A 15,412-nucleotide genomic window follows, 5' to 3' on the forward strand; every position below is an offset into this window, starting at 1 on the left:
ATCTATTTCAAGTTTTTGTTAATTAATATTGTAATTAAAAATTAGGTTAAGTAAAAACCGTGCATTGCACGGGATTTAAACTAGTTTTATAATATAATAAATTCTTATAAACATTATTTTATCATGTATAGTGATTGCAAAGGAAATTTGAAATAACCTTGTAAGAACCATGATTATAACCCACAATATAAAAACTTGGTTGTCTTTTCGCAAAACTACCACCAAAGAATTTTCAGGTTGTAATGTATCATTATTTCATTAACCAACTCACACAAAACTTAAGAAAATGATCAAAAACTAATTAAGTTCATGTGTTCTATGTGCTATATTATTTACTCAAATCCATATGCATGGGTTTTCACTGCAAGAAAACGAGATTTAATTTTTAGTGACTAATACTAACGCACTAGCTACTCCCTCCGTTCTCAAAAGTTTGACCCTTTTAGCTTAATCTTAGTATCAAAATGATGGACCCCATTTGCATTAAAGTACCCACCAATTTACAATAATATTTGTGCATAATTAGCTTTCCCATATTAAATTTTGTTTTTCCATGTACTTTATTACTTTCTCTTTGTACTTTTTTTTTTTGTTTTTTTTTACAAACTCCAAGTAAATTTATATTTCCAATATACTTTTACTTATTTCCATTCCAAAAAAAAAAAAAAAAAAAACTTTTACATATTTTTATTTAACTTTCTTAATACCCGCAAAATCAGCCCAAAAGGGTCATTTTTTCCGGAGACGGAGGGAGTATTTGGCAACACATTTAGTCACTACGAGTATAATAAATTAATAGTTGCTTAAATTTTAGGAAAATTTGTCGGGAATAATCCCACCTTTGAGTTGTCCGTTAAAAATAATCCGACTTTTAACAACAATCTTCTTTAAATGGTCCCAACCGGTCAATTAACTTGTTATAGCAAGTTACTTGAGACGTGTTGACACTTAATTGGTCTAAAAAATAAAAAAAAGAAGTTAAAAGAGAATTTTTTTTAAAAAAAATCAATTAATTAAAGGTAATGCTATACATAACCTTTAGGGCTATATATAAGCATTAACTTTATCCCTAACCCTTTAAAACTTCTCTAAATGAAATGAATAGCGATATAAGTCACAAGTCAATGAAATTCACTATTCTTAACTTGCAAAATTGCAAGAGTTTGACAATTTTGCATTTGGGTGCAATTTCATTTAATTTGTTGAGTCATCAAATTATACTTTCACGCTCCCATTCATATCCCTTCTTTCACGCTCTTCCTCTTTCTGAGTATTTTGCTTTTGATTGAAAAAAAACAAAAACAAAGCATTCTCTATCTCTCTCCTCCCACTCTCTATTTCTCCACCATTGACCATTGAAGCTGTACTCTGAGCCATCTCTACTCCATTGACGCAAATTCTGCGGTAAGATGTTTATCAAGTTATGAAATGCAACTAAATTAAGATTTGTATTGTGGAATTTCAGCCATTTTTTTTTATCAATCACCGAATATCAATTCTACAATAGAGTTCATTCTTAATTGAATTTAGGGAAGAAATCATATTAAGAGTTCATTCCTCATTCCCGGTCTAGGTTGCCTTGCGATTCCCCTGTCCCACTCAATGGCGGCAGCTTCAGGCCGGAGTTCAAAAGAGTCACACTACTAAATCTTCAAAGCTGCACGCATGTATAGGATGGATTGTGTTAAGATTGAGACCTTAAACTCTTTCTGTAAATTACAATTAACATGTTTGACACCTTTCTTTGTCTAATCTAATGCTTTTATTGCAGGAACTACTGTAAAAGGAGCTGTTGATGATCTTGATCTTGTGATACGGACTCTTGAAGAATGTGGCTTCCCCCACAATCGGTTCTATATCCACTGTGTCTGTGATGGAGCCTTGTTACTCGAGTAAGTAGTTATCTTTATTTTTACAATTTGTTAAATTACAAAAAGTGGTGACATTTGAGCATTCAGTTTAACACACTTGGTAATTGGTACGGTTTGTCTTTTTTTTTTTTTTTTTACGGTTTGTCTTTTTTTTACTAGTAAACAAGGGCGTGTTCTCTTCATCTTACTTTGACATATCTAAACTTAGGATGTTTTCTATTCAACCTTACTTATTTAAACTTATATTGTCTATTCTTGTTTTATTTGAACATTTTTACTTACACTTGATCTCAACTTATGAACTTGTTAAACTTATGAACAAGCTAAAATCAGTTGAGCAAACATAACACACCCAAAGTCATGGGTCTGGATTCTCATTATGATATGGCTGGCTGCTTGTTGGCCAAATTGATAGAAGCTGGTGGCTCCATCTTTTTAGGTTCATGTCTTTACCAGGGTGTTGCATTGTTGATCTTTGTGGTCATTGGGATAGTTCACTTTCCATCACACTTTATCCAACAAACTGGAACAAGATTTGCTTGTTCTAGGAGTTGTAGCCCAAGTTTTATTCCTCTCAAAACAGCTACTTTAATACAAAGTATTTTGGAGAACTGTCCAATTATCTTACATGCATGCTAGGCTGTGTCAATCTATAGCGCAAAAAGTTGATTTTTTGAACTTATTATTTTTACGTATTTTTGTGCTACTGCTCATGAGGCGTGAGTATTACACTATGCAGGCACCTCAAGTTACATTCAGGAAGCCCATTGGTAGTGTCAGTGTATCTGGCCACAAATTTGTGGGGTGCCCAATGCCGCACATTACACTCTGTCCAGTAATGTGGAGTATCTTGCTTCAAGGGATGCTACAATCATGGGGAGCAGGAATGGCCATGCTCCTCTATTTCTATGGTATAAATTGAACAGAAAAGGATATTGTGGTTTCCAGATTGAGGTTCATTCAAAAGTGCCTCCGCAATGCCCACTACCTTAAAGATCGGCTTAGAGACGCTGGAATTAGTGCCATGCTCAATGAGCTAAGCAGCACGGTGGTGTTTGAGTGTCCTCACGATGAGGAGTTTATCAGACGTTGGCAGCTGGGTTTGTATTTGTATCTTAATAAAATCTGGGTTTAATCTAATGACTAAATAATGATTTATCTGGTTTCAAAATAAATAAATAAAAAAAAAAGATTTATCTGTTTGAAGAATGCTGTGGTTAATTATGGGTTATTGATTCAGGAATTATTTGAAATGTTGTTCAGGTATCACAATGTGAACATCAATGTAGTAGTCCAAACTGAGAATGGTTTATATGTTCCAATTGTCCAGGTATAATGGTATATGATGCCTCTTACTTCTACTTAGGAACCATTAGTGAAAGCTATTGCTAATTGGATTTTTTGGCAGGATGCTGACAAGAAAGGTTTATCCAAAATTTCTGAAGAAGTTAAATATTTGGCCCAAAAAGCAAGGGATAGTAGCCTGAAACCTGAACAATATGAGGTAAAAACACCTTTAAACTTACTTTTATTATTGTCGTGGCCTTGATAGTGTTCTTATTTTTTTTTTTCCTTTAATATTTAGTTGGATTCTTTTGCTTGTATATTGCTCCAGGTGTTTGTTGTTACCTGTTAACGAGTAGTCTATAAAGTACTTTTCTCTTATGTAACTCTATGTGTTCAGCAAAATCAAGCTGGCTTTTGACATGTAAATTGACTACCTAATTACCTAGGGAAACTTTTACTCTTAATTAGTTGATTTTTGTGCACATTGATGTTATCAAGCTGATTTTGAAATTCATTATAAGAAACACTTTGCTTAATCTGTGACTGGAATTTTTATTGTTAAGGAATATGATTATGTGCGTTTAGCATAGTTACTAAACAATTTAATTTGAACAATACAACATTAACACGGTGAAGTTTCACGCGCCTCAGGGCCTCTGCATTTCCTTAAACGCTCTAGGCTTTGACCAGTATGTATTAGTTATATTCACTTTTATTGGAATTAGATTCCGAATTTCAAAGGATTGTGTTCTTAAGAATGTCCTAGTTATATTCACTTTGGTTATAGTCACTTTTGGAGAAGAGCTCACGAGTACTCATTGTTTGGATTCTTACTACTTGTGGGGAACAACTCATAGGAGGAGTCATTAACGTGAAGAACTTGGAAGAATTTAGGAGTACATGTCAGTGGTGAGGGCGAGCAAGATGAGGAGAGAATTTGACCAAGCAAAAGGTTAGCAATTGAGGTATGTAATATTTACTCTGTAGTCCGTACAAATTACAAAGCATGAAATTGGGTGGTTGGTAAACTAATACGAATGATTTAGTGTTTAATTTCCATTGTTCTTTGCAGTGAAAAAAAGAGTTCCGGAGATGAGAATATAATTATAGGATGGTAAATAAAGCATATGACATCAAGAAGCATATTATGTTGTGGTTTGAAGTTATGGTCTTTTCTTATGGTAAGAATCTTTTCTTTATTTTCTCAATTTACTTATAATTTCTCAATTAATTTTTAGTTAGTTTTCTGTCAAAAAAATAAAATAAAAAAATAGTTAGTTTAATGTTTTTATAAACAACCCTTGGTCTGGAATTTCTGATAGATAGGTTGTCATAAAAAAAAAAGGGTATTTTCATTTTTACCACCTTCAAATAATGACTTTGTCGAATTTACCACCTCCAAAAAAAAACATTTACTTTACCACCTCATAAAAAAATTAAACATCAGTTTTACCACCTCATCTGAGCTCAGGTGACGGAAAACGCTTGTGGGGCCCAGTTAACTGTCACTTCCCTCCAATTTAATTCTTTTAAAATCGATTTCCCTCTGTCTCCTCCTTTTCTCACCTTCCACCTTCCATAATCAATGTCTCACCAAATTTCTCACTTCCTCATCAATTTTCGTCTCTCTTTCCTTTGATTTTTCTTGATTCTCACTGTAACTGCTTCTCTCTCCTTTGAATTTTCTCTTTCTCTCTGTAAAAACTGAAACCCTAGATCAATTTGGGTGGTTGAAATCGAGCTGGAACCACAAAATTGCAACACATCAGCTTCTCTTGTCATCTTCCACAAGGTGAGGGGACCAAAAGCTTGGTAATTTGCTGACAGAAATCGAGATTCCTGACTACAAGAGGTACTTTAAACCCTTTATTAGTACATTTCGTTGGATTTATGGTTGTCAATTGGGGTAAAGTATGCCTTTTTGGGGAATATGTGAATTAAAGTATTATAAACCCTAATTATGCGAATCTTTGACTGAATTAGAGTGTGCATTTGTTAAATAATTAGTTAATTAGATGTACTTGGTTACTGTTAATTTAGTGCATAGTCAATGTGAATTGCTTTTACTTGCTGTAATTGGTGAATTGGTTTTTGTTGTTTACTGTAATTACTGAAATTGGTTATTGTTGTGTGTGCTTTTGTTGGTGTTGTTACAGAATGGACACAGTGAACTTAAAAATTACATTAGGGGGTGCCTTTATACCTTCTTTAGCTGGTAAAAATAGGAGGGTGTTAACTTGGGATGGTGGGTGGGTTTATTGGATGAGAAAGGTGGAAAAAAATAAGATAGATGTACACTTTTTGAGGCAAGCAGCTATACATGGGTTTGTGTATGTGAATGTGAAGGTTCCTAGGGGGTTTAGTTGCTGGTATAAACAAAAGGGCAAGTCTTGGGTGAATGGTAAAAGGGAGCTTGTTGATGGTGAGGTGAATGGTTTCCTAGAGTCGGTGAACAAAGAGGGGGCATGTGAGATGTATGTTACCAGTCATGAGCCAATTGAAGGGACTAACAAAACACCCTTCAAATGTATATCTGGGAATGAGCTAACCCCTGCACAAAGGAAGGAACTGAAAAAGAGGTTTGGTGGGCCTAAAGTATACAAACCCAGCCCAGAACTTAGTAAGCCCACTGAAGAAGAGCCATTTAGGAGAAGCCCTAGGTTAAAAGGCATTGTTATACATGACAGAGAGGCTGAGGAGAGGCTTCCTAGGGCAGAGAAAGTGAATGCTAATACACATAAAGGGAAGGGTAAACTCACTGCTGCAGATAAGGGTAAGGCTAAGGTTGGGGATGAGACTGGAAATTTAGCTAATTTAGTGAGAAAAATAAAAGAAAGAGTGAGGAGCTTAAGGGATGACAGTGATGTGTTTAGTGATGAGGATGGTGATACAGAGTCTTCTGATTCTGAGTTGAGTGATTTTGAGTTAGAAGTTGATGAGGGAGAGGAGGACTTATACTCTGATGATGATGAACAGTGGTTGAAGAAAAATGTAGACCATATTAACAGTGAGGTGAAAGACAGTTTGAGGGGAGTTAGTGAAGGAGGGGATCAAAGTGATGATGAGGACACAGGGTTTGACATAGAAAGAAATCTACAGAAAATTGAAGTGAGGGTTGAAGAGGAGGCAACTTGTGATTCTGATGAGCTAAAGAGTGTGGAAGGTGATTCAGATGATGATCAGGGTAGTGTTACTTGGTTTAACCCTGAGACAGACTTTGAAAGGGTTATCAAATTTGTAGTTGGTCAAAGGTTCAGTGATGTGCAAACAATGAGAAAAGCTTTGAGACAACATGCAATTGAAAATAGGTATGAATATTACCTTCTTCACAATGATTCAAAGAGGCTAACAGCATATTGCAAAAGGAAATGCAAGTGTGTGTATAACAAGAACAGTTGTAGGATAGTGAAGTGTACATGTAGTAAGGGTGTTAGGTGTAGGTTCAAGTTTTATGCAACAAGGCTTGTGAAATCAGAGGCTTGGCAAATTAAGACACTAAGGCTGAAGCATAGGTGTGTTAGGAGTAAAATGAACAACAAGGTGACAGCAGAGTTCCTTGCTGACAGGTACTTGGAGGAGTTCAGGGGCAACCCCAGATGGAAGATTAAACAGATTCAGGACAGGGCCTTGAATGACTTGGGGATCAAAATTACATACTCCAAGGCTTGGTTGGCTAGAAGCAGGGCAAAGCTTATAATATATGGCTCTTCATCAGAGCAATACTCAAAGGTTTGGGACTATGGGAAGGCACTGCTGAAATGGAACCCAGGGAGTGAGTGTAATGTGGTGGTGGATGATATTAATCAAATTGAAAGACCAATTTTTATGAGGATGTTTGTGTGCTTAGCTGCACTTAGGGATGGATTCATTTCTGGTTGCAGACCAGTAATTGGGGTGGATGGGTGCCATCTAAAAGGGGCATACCCTGGGCAGATCTTGGTTGCAGTTGGAAAAGATGGCAATAATTCCATCTTCCCAATTGCTTGGGCAACTGCAGAGATTGAGAACAAGGACAGCTGGTGCTGGTTTCTGGAGAGCTTGCTCAAGGCACTTTGTGTGTATGACCAAGGAGATGGCTTGACTTTTATGTCTGACAGACAGAAAGTAAGTGGGTTGTGTTTGTGTTTAAATTACTTTGCTTTTGAATTTTCTGTACACTAACTTGTTAGTTTTGCCTTGTGTGTAGGGTCTCATAGAAGCATTTGCAGATGTGGCCCCCAAAGCTGAGCTCAGATTTTGTGTGAGGCATATTTGGTCAAATTTCAAACTGAAATTTCATGGTGCAACTTTCAAGGAATTGTTCTGGGCTGCTGCTAGGGCAAGCACTCTGGTAAGCTTCTATTTAGGTTCTTTTATGTCAGTTTTATGGTGAACTATAATGTATGCTAGGAACATTTAGTTTTGCACATGGTTGTTGTTGTGTTGAATGGTTGTCATGTGTGTGGTTGTATCAGTTTGAGTTTGAAGTTGCTATGGAAAAGTATCAATTTTTTGGATGAAGAAGCATACCAGTGGTTGTCAAACATTGACCCCCAGCACTGGTCAAGGCATGCTTTCTCTACAAACTGCAAGTCTAACATGTTGTTAAACAACATGTGTGAGACATTTAATGCAGTGATTAGAGATGCCAGAGACAAGCCTATTCTAACTCAAATGGAATGGCTTAGAAGATATATGATGAAGAGGAGTAATGACAAATGGGAGGCAGCAAAGTCTTGGGAAGGTTTACTAACCCCATTTGTCAACAAAGTCTTTGATGGGTTGGAGAAGTATGCCATGACATGTGAGGTTACAGCTTCAAGGGATGAAATTTATGAGGTGAAATACAAGGATGATCAGTGCATTGTGGATCTGCAAGAGAGAAAATGCACTTGTTATAGATGGGAGTTGACAGGAATACCTTGTGTCCATGCATTTGCTTGCATAATGGACAAAAGGGATGATCCTGAGTTGTATGTGCACCCACATTACTATAGGGTGACATACTTGGCTGCATATGAGAACCCAATACAGCCAATGCCTGGCCCTAAGAATTGGGAAAAGGTCAAGCTCAGACAGCCTTTGCCACCTATGCTGAAAGTGCAACCAGGAAGACCTAAGGCAAATAAGAGAAAGCTTGAACCAGGGGAGGGCACTTCTGCTAAAGGTGATGAAACAATGCAAGAATTGTGGTGGGTTTGACCACTTTGCCAAAACATGCAAGGCTGAAGCAGCACCCGATCCAAAGGGTGGGAGGCCACAGATGCAGACTCCTTGGCTTAAGGAACAGCGAAAGAAAAGTGAAGAGAAAGCAGCAAGACAGGTATTTTGTGTATTTTGTGACTTGAGTGTATTTAGTGGCTTTGTTTCTGAGTCTTGTCATACTGTGATTGCAGGCTGCACTGAAGTTGCCACAATATCAGCCTCCAACAACAGCACAGGCTGGGTCAAGTAATGCTGCACCTGCAACTGCTGTGTCAAGCCAGCCTGCAACAAGAACAGAGCCTTTGCCAACTCAGCCTGTTACCAGGAGCAACAGGAGCCTGAGTCAGCCCACAAGAGTGCCAACAACTACTCCTCCCAAAGTCAAAATACAGACCAGGTCCAAGCTTCATGTAATGACAAGCAAGAAGGACAAGGATCTCAATCAACTGTGACCCTAGGTCTACTCATTAGTATTTTGTAATAGACAACCAAGTTTATTTGGTAGTTGAACAATGATAGTTGAACAATGATTTTGCACAAAGGTGCCTTAACTTTTGTCTCAGCCAATGTAAAACAATTTCAAACATTGTGTTGCAAGTACTAATACGAATTGTGATATGTTTCTACCAAAAAGTTCCATTTCTCATTGATGTTGTTAAAAGTAGTACAAGAAATGTCATCCCAACATCCACACATAATAATTCAACAAAACACAACATAAGTTGGGGATTTTTTTTGTTTCTAAGTATTCCTAAATGAACCTAAGATCTAAAATACATAGCCAGTACCAAACCAAAACAACAAAACACAACAATAGCATGTACTGTGAGCATTTTCTTTGTTGTTGCATTGCTGCCATGCACTTCCTTGATCATCTTCTTCCTGTCTGAGCTAAGAGCTTTGCATTTCATCTTCAAGCTGTCAATCTCATTGAGCAAGCACCTCCTTTGTCCACTAACATCATCAACTTCCCTCTTCATGTCATTCAGCTCTCCCTTCATTAGTTTCTTGTCCAGCAGCAAGTTGTTAATCACCTCTGTTTGCCAAGGTGTTCCATCTGGTTGATCCACCCACTCAAAAGCTTTACACCCCCTTGACTCAGTCACAGGATCATAGAATTTGCAGGTCCTAAACTTGCGTCCTGGGTTGTCCCTAGTTCAAGCAGTCAGCCTAGACATTGGAACTCCACATTGACATTTTTTCTCCTTTGAGGGTGACATGCTAACTGAAGACATTCCCTTCTGAAATTCAGTAAGAACAAGAATGAAATTAATTGTATTTGAACACAATCACCATAATATAACCCTAATTTCAGTAGCCAATTCACATAACAAAAACCCCCAATCTAATTTAATCTTACATGAACCCTAAGTATTTTAATTCAAATTGGGGTTTAATTGACCTCACAAAACGCCCAATTTCAATTACTCTTACCAAATGCAACATAATCACGCAACGAATTGCCAAAAAATTACAACAGAAATCACGAAAATTGCTAGAGAATTAACGACAATGGCTTACCTATTTGATGCTTGTTGTCGAGGAGTTCAATTGATTGTTTGATAATTAGAGGGTTTGGGATTGTTAAGGTTGCCCAAAAATACTGATTTGTGAAGAAAATCGCAAAAATTAATCTCCAATCTGCAAGAATTTGGTGTACAAATGAAGAACTAGGTTTAAATAAAAGGGAAATCGAGAGAAATTTGGGAAAAAATCAAAAACTAGCCGTTATGCTGGGCCCCACAAGCGTTTTCCGTCACCTGAGCTCAGATGAGGTGGTAAAACTGATGTTTAATTTTTTTATGAGGTGGTAAAGTAAATGTTTTTTTTTTTGGAGGTGGTAAATTCGACAAAGTCATTATTTGAAGGTGGTAAAAATGAAAATACCCAAAAAAAAAATTCAATTATTAAGTGTTGTATATTAAATACTCAGGTTGTTTGTTGCTAATTTACCCAAAGTAATCTGACTTATAGCTTTAACGTTGATCTATAAGAGGAGTCGCTATGGTGTGGAACGTGGAAGAATATAGGAGTGTTCTGGTCTTTGTTACATGGTATTTACAGCAAACAAGTGAGAAATGGAGCTGCTTTTCTGTTTCTCTCTCGTGTTCTATTAGGAGTGTTAGCTAATCAATCTTGAGAATTGAAACTGCTTTTGAGCAAAAAAGCAACAAAATGTGAGAATTTCATCCTCTGGGTCAGTTGATGTTTGTGTTTTTTCCTTTATATGTGATAATATTGACTCTGTAGTTTTTCTATGACTTAATTTTTATGATAACGTTTTGTGGAATTTGCAGATTGAATGATGAATTTTTTAGAAAATTACAGTCCGAATTGGGGCAGCTTCGTTTTGCCATGGCTGAGGTGCTACTTTTATAACCATATCTACCAAAGATATTGTAATTGACCTCAAATTAAATTATGATAAACTAATCTTACTTATACAGGAAATGGAGGATGGAGGACAGATTCATTGAGTTGGAGACTTGGAGGCATTGCAGAAGGCTCTTTCAGAAGCAATAAGGTCTGTTATTATTAATCTTAGATGATTTTTTGATGACTTTTTCTTCTGCACGTTCAACTCATGTGTTTAGGTCCTTCGCAGGTATGCAAATGCGTATGATAAAATGGAGAGTGAGCTTGTTAAAGCTAAGCAAAGTCTTACAAAGATCTTGCTGGAGATGGTTGAGCATAATGAGCTGAATATGTCTTTGGTGACACTACTCAATGAGAACATAGCAAGTGCACATCAAAGTGATCAGGTATGAGAGGTTCAAGCATTATTAGAAGTTACTTCGTAGAATGCAAGCCTAGAATTTCATTCTAAAATACATTAGTGGTGGATAACAGGACAAACCGCATTGATTAGAGTGTAGCTTATAAGATAATGAGTAGATGTATAAAACATGATTTGCCTTCCCATTTTCTGAGAACATGAGGGTGATACTCACTTTATAACACTTTTTGGAAGACATATTAGCTGAGATTCTCTAGAAAAATGTGGGTTATGTAGGGAAGGTACTTTGGTAGAGAAACTTTAGGACCAGAAAAACTGAATACTGATGATAGAAGAAAATTGCAGAAATTATGAACTTTATTCTATGTTGAGGCATCCTACTAATTGATTATTGCTAATGTTAAATGGTAGTGTAGGGCTTTCAGTATTAACTATTGTTTCCCTGCAATTCACCTAGAATTGACCAAAGGGCCAGTATAGGCTCAGCACGGCCCGACTTGGCCCTGTCCACCAAGTCACTTACTCTATGAATTATTTTCTTTGTTAAACCATAACCAAAAAACACAAGACTACGAGTGGAGCGAAAGAAAAGAGTTTGAGAGATATCTAAGGAGATAGCAGTGAGTTTTAAGAAAGAGGGAAGGAAGGGAAAGTGGTACAGTGAAGGAGTGAGAAAGTAGGAGGAGATTACTAAAATTACAAAAATTAGAAAATATGAAAGGGGAGAGAGAAAGGGAGTGTGAAAACAAGGGTCTGGAAAGATAAATAGATAGATTGAGGATATCAAGTAGAAAAAGGCCTTCTAAAATTCACGATCCGTAAATAAACGAGTAACACAAGGAGATAGAGCCTATAGAGAAAAAGGAAATGAGAAGGGAGGAGGGGGGGGGGGGGTGGGAGGAGGGGGGGGGGGGGTGGGAGGAGTAGAAAGTAATATAATACATTCTAAAATTTGCAAAGTCATAAAGGTCAATTTAAAACTCTACCTTTAACAAGACATAAAATTTGTGAAAAATCATGAAAGACGAGTGGAGTGAAAAGAAGAGTTTGAAAGAGATAATAGTGAGTTTTACTGAAAGGAGGTTTTAGTGAAGGGGGTAGGAAAGGAATGTGGGACACCAAGGGAGGGAGCAAGTAGGTAGAGCCTTACTAAAAATTACAAAAACTATAAATATGAGTAAGGAGAAAGTACATAAAGTAAAAGAAAACAAAAACATAAATATAGGAAATGTTAGTAGATCACAAACAATAATTAAGGTCGCTAAGTGTGTGAAGGAAAAAAAAGAGGGTAATTTGGTATTTTTATAGTGACCAAACAGATTATGTAAAATGAGAACATCAATTTGAGCGCCAAGAAAGAAAGATGAGAACTGTGGGGATGGATGGAGGGATGATCAAGATGAGCATGTTGAGGTGTAGTTTCTAGAAATGGCAATGGTGAAGGTACAAAAGAAGAGGTATAGAGATCTCATTATAGTATTAGACTTTAATCAATTGTGTTTAATTTTTTTATTTTTTATTTTTCCTAGAGTTACTGGCTTAAGATCTCATTAGACTTAAATTAGTCATATACAACAACATAATCCAATAGATGAGGTGTAAATTGAAATTTTAAAGATTTGATAGATTTTTAGTTCTTCGCTCGTATTGTGTTGATATTTTAACATATTTGTATCATGGTGCAAGTTTTATTTCTTTATGCTTGTTGGCGGATTGTTGGGAGCTATTAGGCAAAGAAGAGTGCAAGAGTCATCAATGGCACAACGCGGTAGAATCGTAGAGGTGGTTCGACATTAATACTTGATTGTGTCGGATTTTTCACCAGATTTTTCACACCATTACCGTAAATAATATTGATTTTGTTAATGGAGTATATACAATGTATTTTCTGTTGATTATGTTAGAGAAATGACTCATAGTTTCAAAACTTTAGTTTATTTATTCGCCTATATTTTTCAAATTGACTCGATGTTGACGTTCGTTTATTCATTTTTAATAGTCAATGCTAGAAAAATTTTCAGAAAGTCTAGGAAATGAGATGACTGTTGTTATCCTGTTGTGAATAACTTGCTACAAAATATATTTGAGAGAGACAGAGATGAATGAACAAATAATGAAGGGGTTAAGTGGGTAAAGACTTTATCTGTGACATTTAATTTGTTTTCAAAAAGTAGAATTTAAAAGAGAAATTTGGGGAAAGAAAGAGATGTGCACACCCTTTTTAAACTAACATGTGCAATATACAATATTTTTATAAAAATGTACAATATTTAGAGATAATTACATAATAAATACAGTACTACTAACGCCATCAAGCAATCGGTTGCGAGGTTGAGGTGATTGCGTAGTGGCATTGCCATCAAATCTCATGGGACTTATTTGAGGGATTTCCCTTATCTCCCCTCTTAAATGAGTCCCTTTCTACTTACCCAAAAAAAAAAACAAAATCAAGCAATAGATTGTTGTTATCATTTACTAACGGACCTAAGGGCATCTTTAAGGGTGAACTATTTAATTGTTCACAATGAATAAACAAATAAAGTGGTGGCTTAATGGCAAACCTTTAATGAATTAATTCGCTGTGGGCCCCACCAATATATTGGACTGGTATTATAGCAAAACGACGTCGTTTTGCTGTTTCATGGTGCAAAACGACGTCGTTTTGCTGTTGAAGCTCAGAAAAAAAATAGAAATCAGCGGCTGGGAGCGCGCCACTTGGCCCAGCCGCTGCTTGACACGTGTGCACTGTTTTAAATATATCCGTTGTAATTTTGCAACGGATATATTTTACAAAATACAAATAAAAAAAAAAAATTACCAACGACTCTATTTTTTTCCCCTCTATAAATAGACACCCATATTGATATATTTTTTTTCAACTTTTAAAATTCATTTTTTTCTACTATATTTTTCTCTTCAAAAATCCCCTCTATAATTACCAATATTATTATTATTTATACCAATATTAATATTATTATTGTTATTATTATTTTTAATTATTATCATTATTATTATTATTATTATTATTATTATTGTTTTTATTATCGTTATTATTATCGTTATTATTATTATTATTATCGTTGTTATTATTATTATTATTATCATCGTTGTTATTATTATTATTATTATCGTTATTATTTTTATTTCTATTATTATTATTGTTATTATTATTATTATTATTAAATTTTTATTTTTTCCAAATATAAATTATAATTATGGATGCTAATACCAACCCCAAAACAAATAGAAAGCAAAAAAAAAAAATTTGGGTCAAAATATGATCCCGAATCAAGCTAATTTTCCTCCAATTCACCCAAATTTTTCACAAACATCCACAAATATTCCCCATAATTTTTCTGGAGTTTATCCTCAAATACCCCAGTCAAGTTTCCCATATAATCCACCAAATTTCCTTCAAAATTTTAATTTTTCTCAAAGCAGTTCAAATTTCCCACATCCATCCATGATACCAATGGGATACGGTGAATATGGTGCTGCATCTGGTTATTTTCCGTCACAACAACCGAATCCCAATATTTGGGAATCGAGCAATGTCTTATCTGAAGAAGATGAGGCAAATGAAGAATGTGAGGATGATGGTGAGGGAAATGAATGAGTATTATCTTACTGATGGAATCTACCCTAGATGGGCTTCTTTTGTGAAATCCATTACGAGTCCACAAACTCATAAGGATCGTTTATTCGCAAAACACCAGGAAGCTGCAAGAAAAGACGTTGAACGTGCATTTGGGGTCCTTCAAGCTCGTTTTGCCATTATTAAAAAGCCGTCTTTGGCGTGGGATACCGACATACTCCACAATATCATGCTCGCCTGCATCATAATACATAATATGATCGTTGAAGATGAACGAGAGACGTATCAAAATAACGTTAATACCAATGAGTTTATGAATGCTGGAGGGAACGCTAATGAGGACACTACCGAGTACCGTACTGATCGTATTGTGGATATCGGCTTATACTTGTCTCGTAGAACAGAGATTGAGGATCAACAGACTCATTTGCAGCTAAAAAACGACTTGGTCGAACATATATGGAATAAATTTGGTAACAACGAAAACTTAGGCAACTAGGTTTACAACAAATGGTTATCCCTAAGGACATCTTACAAAACGATGTGTAGTTGTGTTTTTTTTTTAAATAAAATGTACTAGATTATAGTTGTAGAACTGTAATCACGATTTGTACCTCCTTTTTTTTATGTTAATTAAAATTAGCTGCGTTGTTGTTTAAAAAATATTAATCACAAGAATTAATTTTTTAAAAAGCTGATAAAAAAACGCGATAATTTCTTAATTAGTAATCACGATTA

The 15,412-nt window shown here is 35.7% G+C and overlaps 3 protein-coding genes and 1 long non-coding RNA gene across 7 annotated transcripts; all 4 read left to right on the forward strand.

Moving 5' to 3' along the window:
* The first annotated feature begins 1,124 nt into the window (after positions 1 to 1,124).
* On the forward strand, positions 1,125 to 7,630 carry LOC110700726. Of its 4 annotated transcripts, XM_021878325.1 has the most exons (10): positions 1,125 to 1,404; positions 1,574 to 1,683; positions 1,772 to 1,892; positions 2,611 to 2,971; positions 3,135 to 3,201; positions 3,280 to 3,375; positions 4,016 to 4,123; positions 4,231 to 4,339; positions 5,315 to 7,262; positions 7,345 to 7,630. In XM_021878325.1, exons 9-10 carry the CDS (start codon positions 5,316 to 5,318, stop codon positions 7,528 to 7,530), a joined length of 2,133 nt encoding a protein of 710 aa, XP_021734017.1. In that variant the 5' UTR covers positions 1,125 to 1,404; positions 1,574 to 1,683; positions 1,772 to 1,892; positions 2,611 to 2,971; positions 3,135 to 3,201; positions 3,280 to 3,375; positions 4,016 to 4,123; positions 4,231 to 4,339; position 5,315; the 3' UTR covers positions 7,531 to 7,630. The 4 variants fall into 4 exon arrangements, with proteins under 4 accessions (XP_021734017.1, XP_021734016.1, XP_021734018.1 ...); XM_021878324.1 differs by lacking the exon at positions 1,574 to 1,683; XM_021878326.1 differs by lacking the exons at positions 1,125 to 1,404; positions 1,574 to 1,683; positions 1,772 to 1,892; ... (3 more) ...; positions 4,016 to 4,123; positions 4,231 to 4,339 and adding an exon at positions 4,358 to 5,010.
* A 19-nt stretch (positions 7,631 to 7,649) lies between these two features.
* On the forward strand, positions 7,650 to 8,988 carry LOC110700728. The gene is made up of 2 exons (XM_021878327.1): positions 7,650 to 8,460; positions 8,534 to 8,988. Exons 1-2 carry the CDS (start codon positions 8,308 to 8,310, stop codon positions 8,792 to 8,794), a joined length of 414 nt encoding a protein of 137 aa, XP_021734019.1. The 5' UTR covers positions 7,650 to 8,307; the 3' UTR covers positions 8,795 to 8,988.
* A 1,654-nt stretch (positions 8,989 to 10,642) lies between these two features.
* On the forward strand, positions 10,643 to 11,939 carry LOC110700729. Its single transcript, XR_002507264.1, has 3 exons — positions 10,643 to 10,706; positions 10,790 to 10,866; positions 10,948 to 11,939. It is a non-coding gene; the product is annotated as an uncharacterized LOC110700729 (long non-coding RNA).
* Positions 11,940 to 14,567: 2,628 nt separating this feature from the next.
* LOC110700768 lies at positions 14,568 to 15,173 on the forward strand. Its single transcript, XM_021878366.1, has one exon. It carries the CDS (start codon positions 14,568 to 14,570, stop codon positions 15,171 to 15,173), a length of 606 nt encoding a protein of 201 aa, XP_021734058.1.
* The last annotated feature ends 239 nt before the right edge of the window (positions 15,174 to 15,412 follow it).

This window comes from Chenopodium quinoa, unplaced genomic scaffold (genome assembly GCF_001683475.1).
Source record: "Chenopodium quinoa cultivar QQ74 unplaced genomic scaffold, ASM168347v1, whole genome shotgun sequence".
NCBI lineage: Eukaryota > Viridiplantae > Streptophyta > Magnoliopsida > Caryophyllales > Amaranthaceae > Chenopodium > Chenopodium quinoa.

Bases quoted from the DNA above. Each gene is read 5' to 3' on its own strand.
- LOC110700726 (XM_021878325.1), top strand. From the start codon at position 5,316: ATGGACACAGTGAACTTAAAAATTACATTAGGGGGTGCCTTTATACCT. The intron at 7,263-7,344 runs GTAAGTGGGTTG...CCTTGTGTGTAG, and splicing joins TTATGTCTGACAGACAGAAA to GGTCTCATAGAAGCATTTGC.
- LOC110700728 (XM_021878327.1), top strand. From the start codon at position 8,308: ATGAAACAATGCAAGAATTGTGGTGGGTTTGACCACTTTGCCAAAACA. The intron at 8,461-8,533 runs GTATTTTGTGTA...CTGTGATTGCAG, and splicing joins AAGAGAAAGCAGCAAGACAG to GCTGCACTGAAGTTGCCACA.
- LOC110700768 (XM_021878366.1), top strand. From the start codon at position 14,568: ATGGTGCTGCATCTGGTTATTTTCCGTCACAACAACCGAATCCCAATA.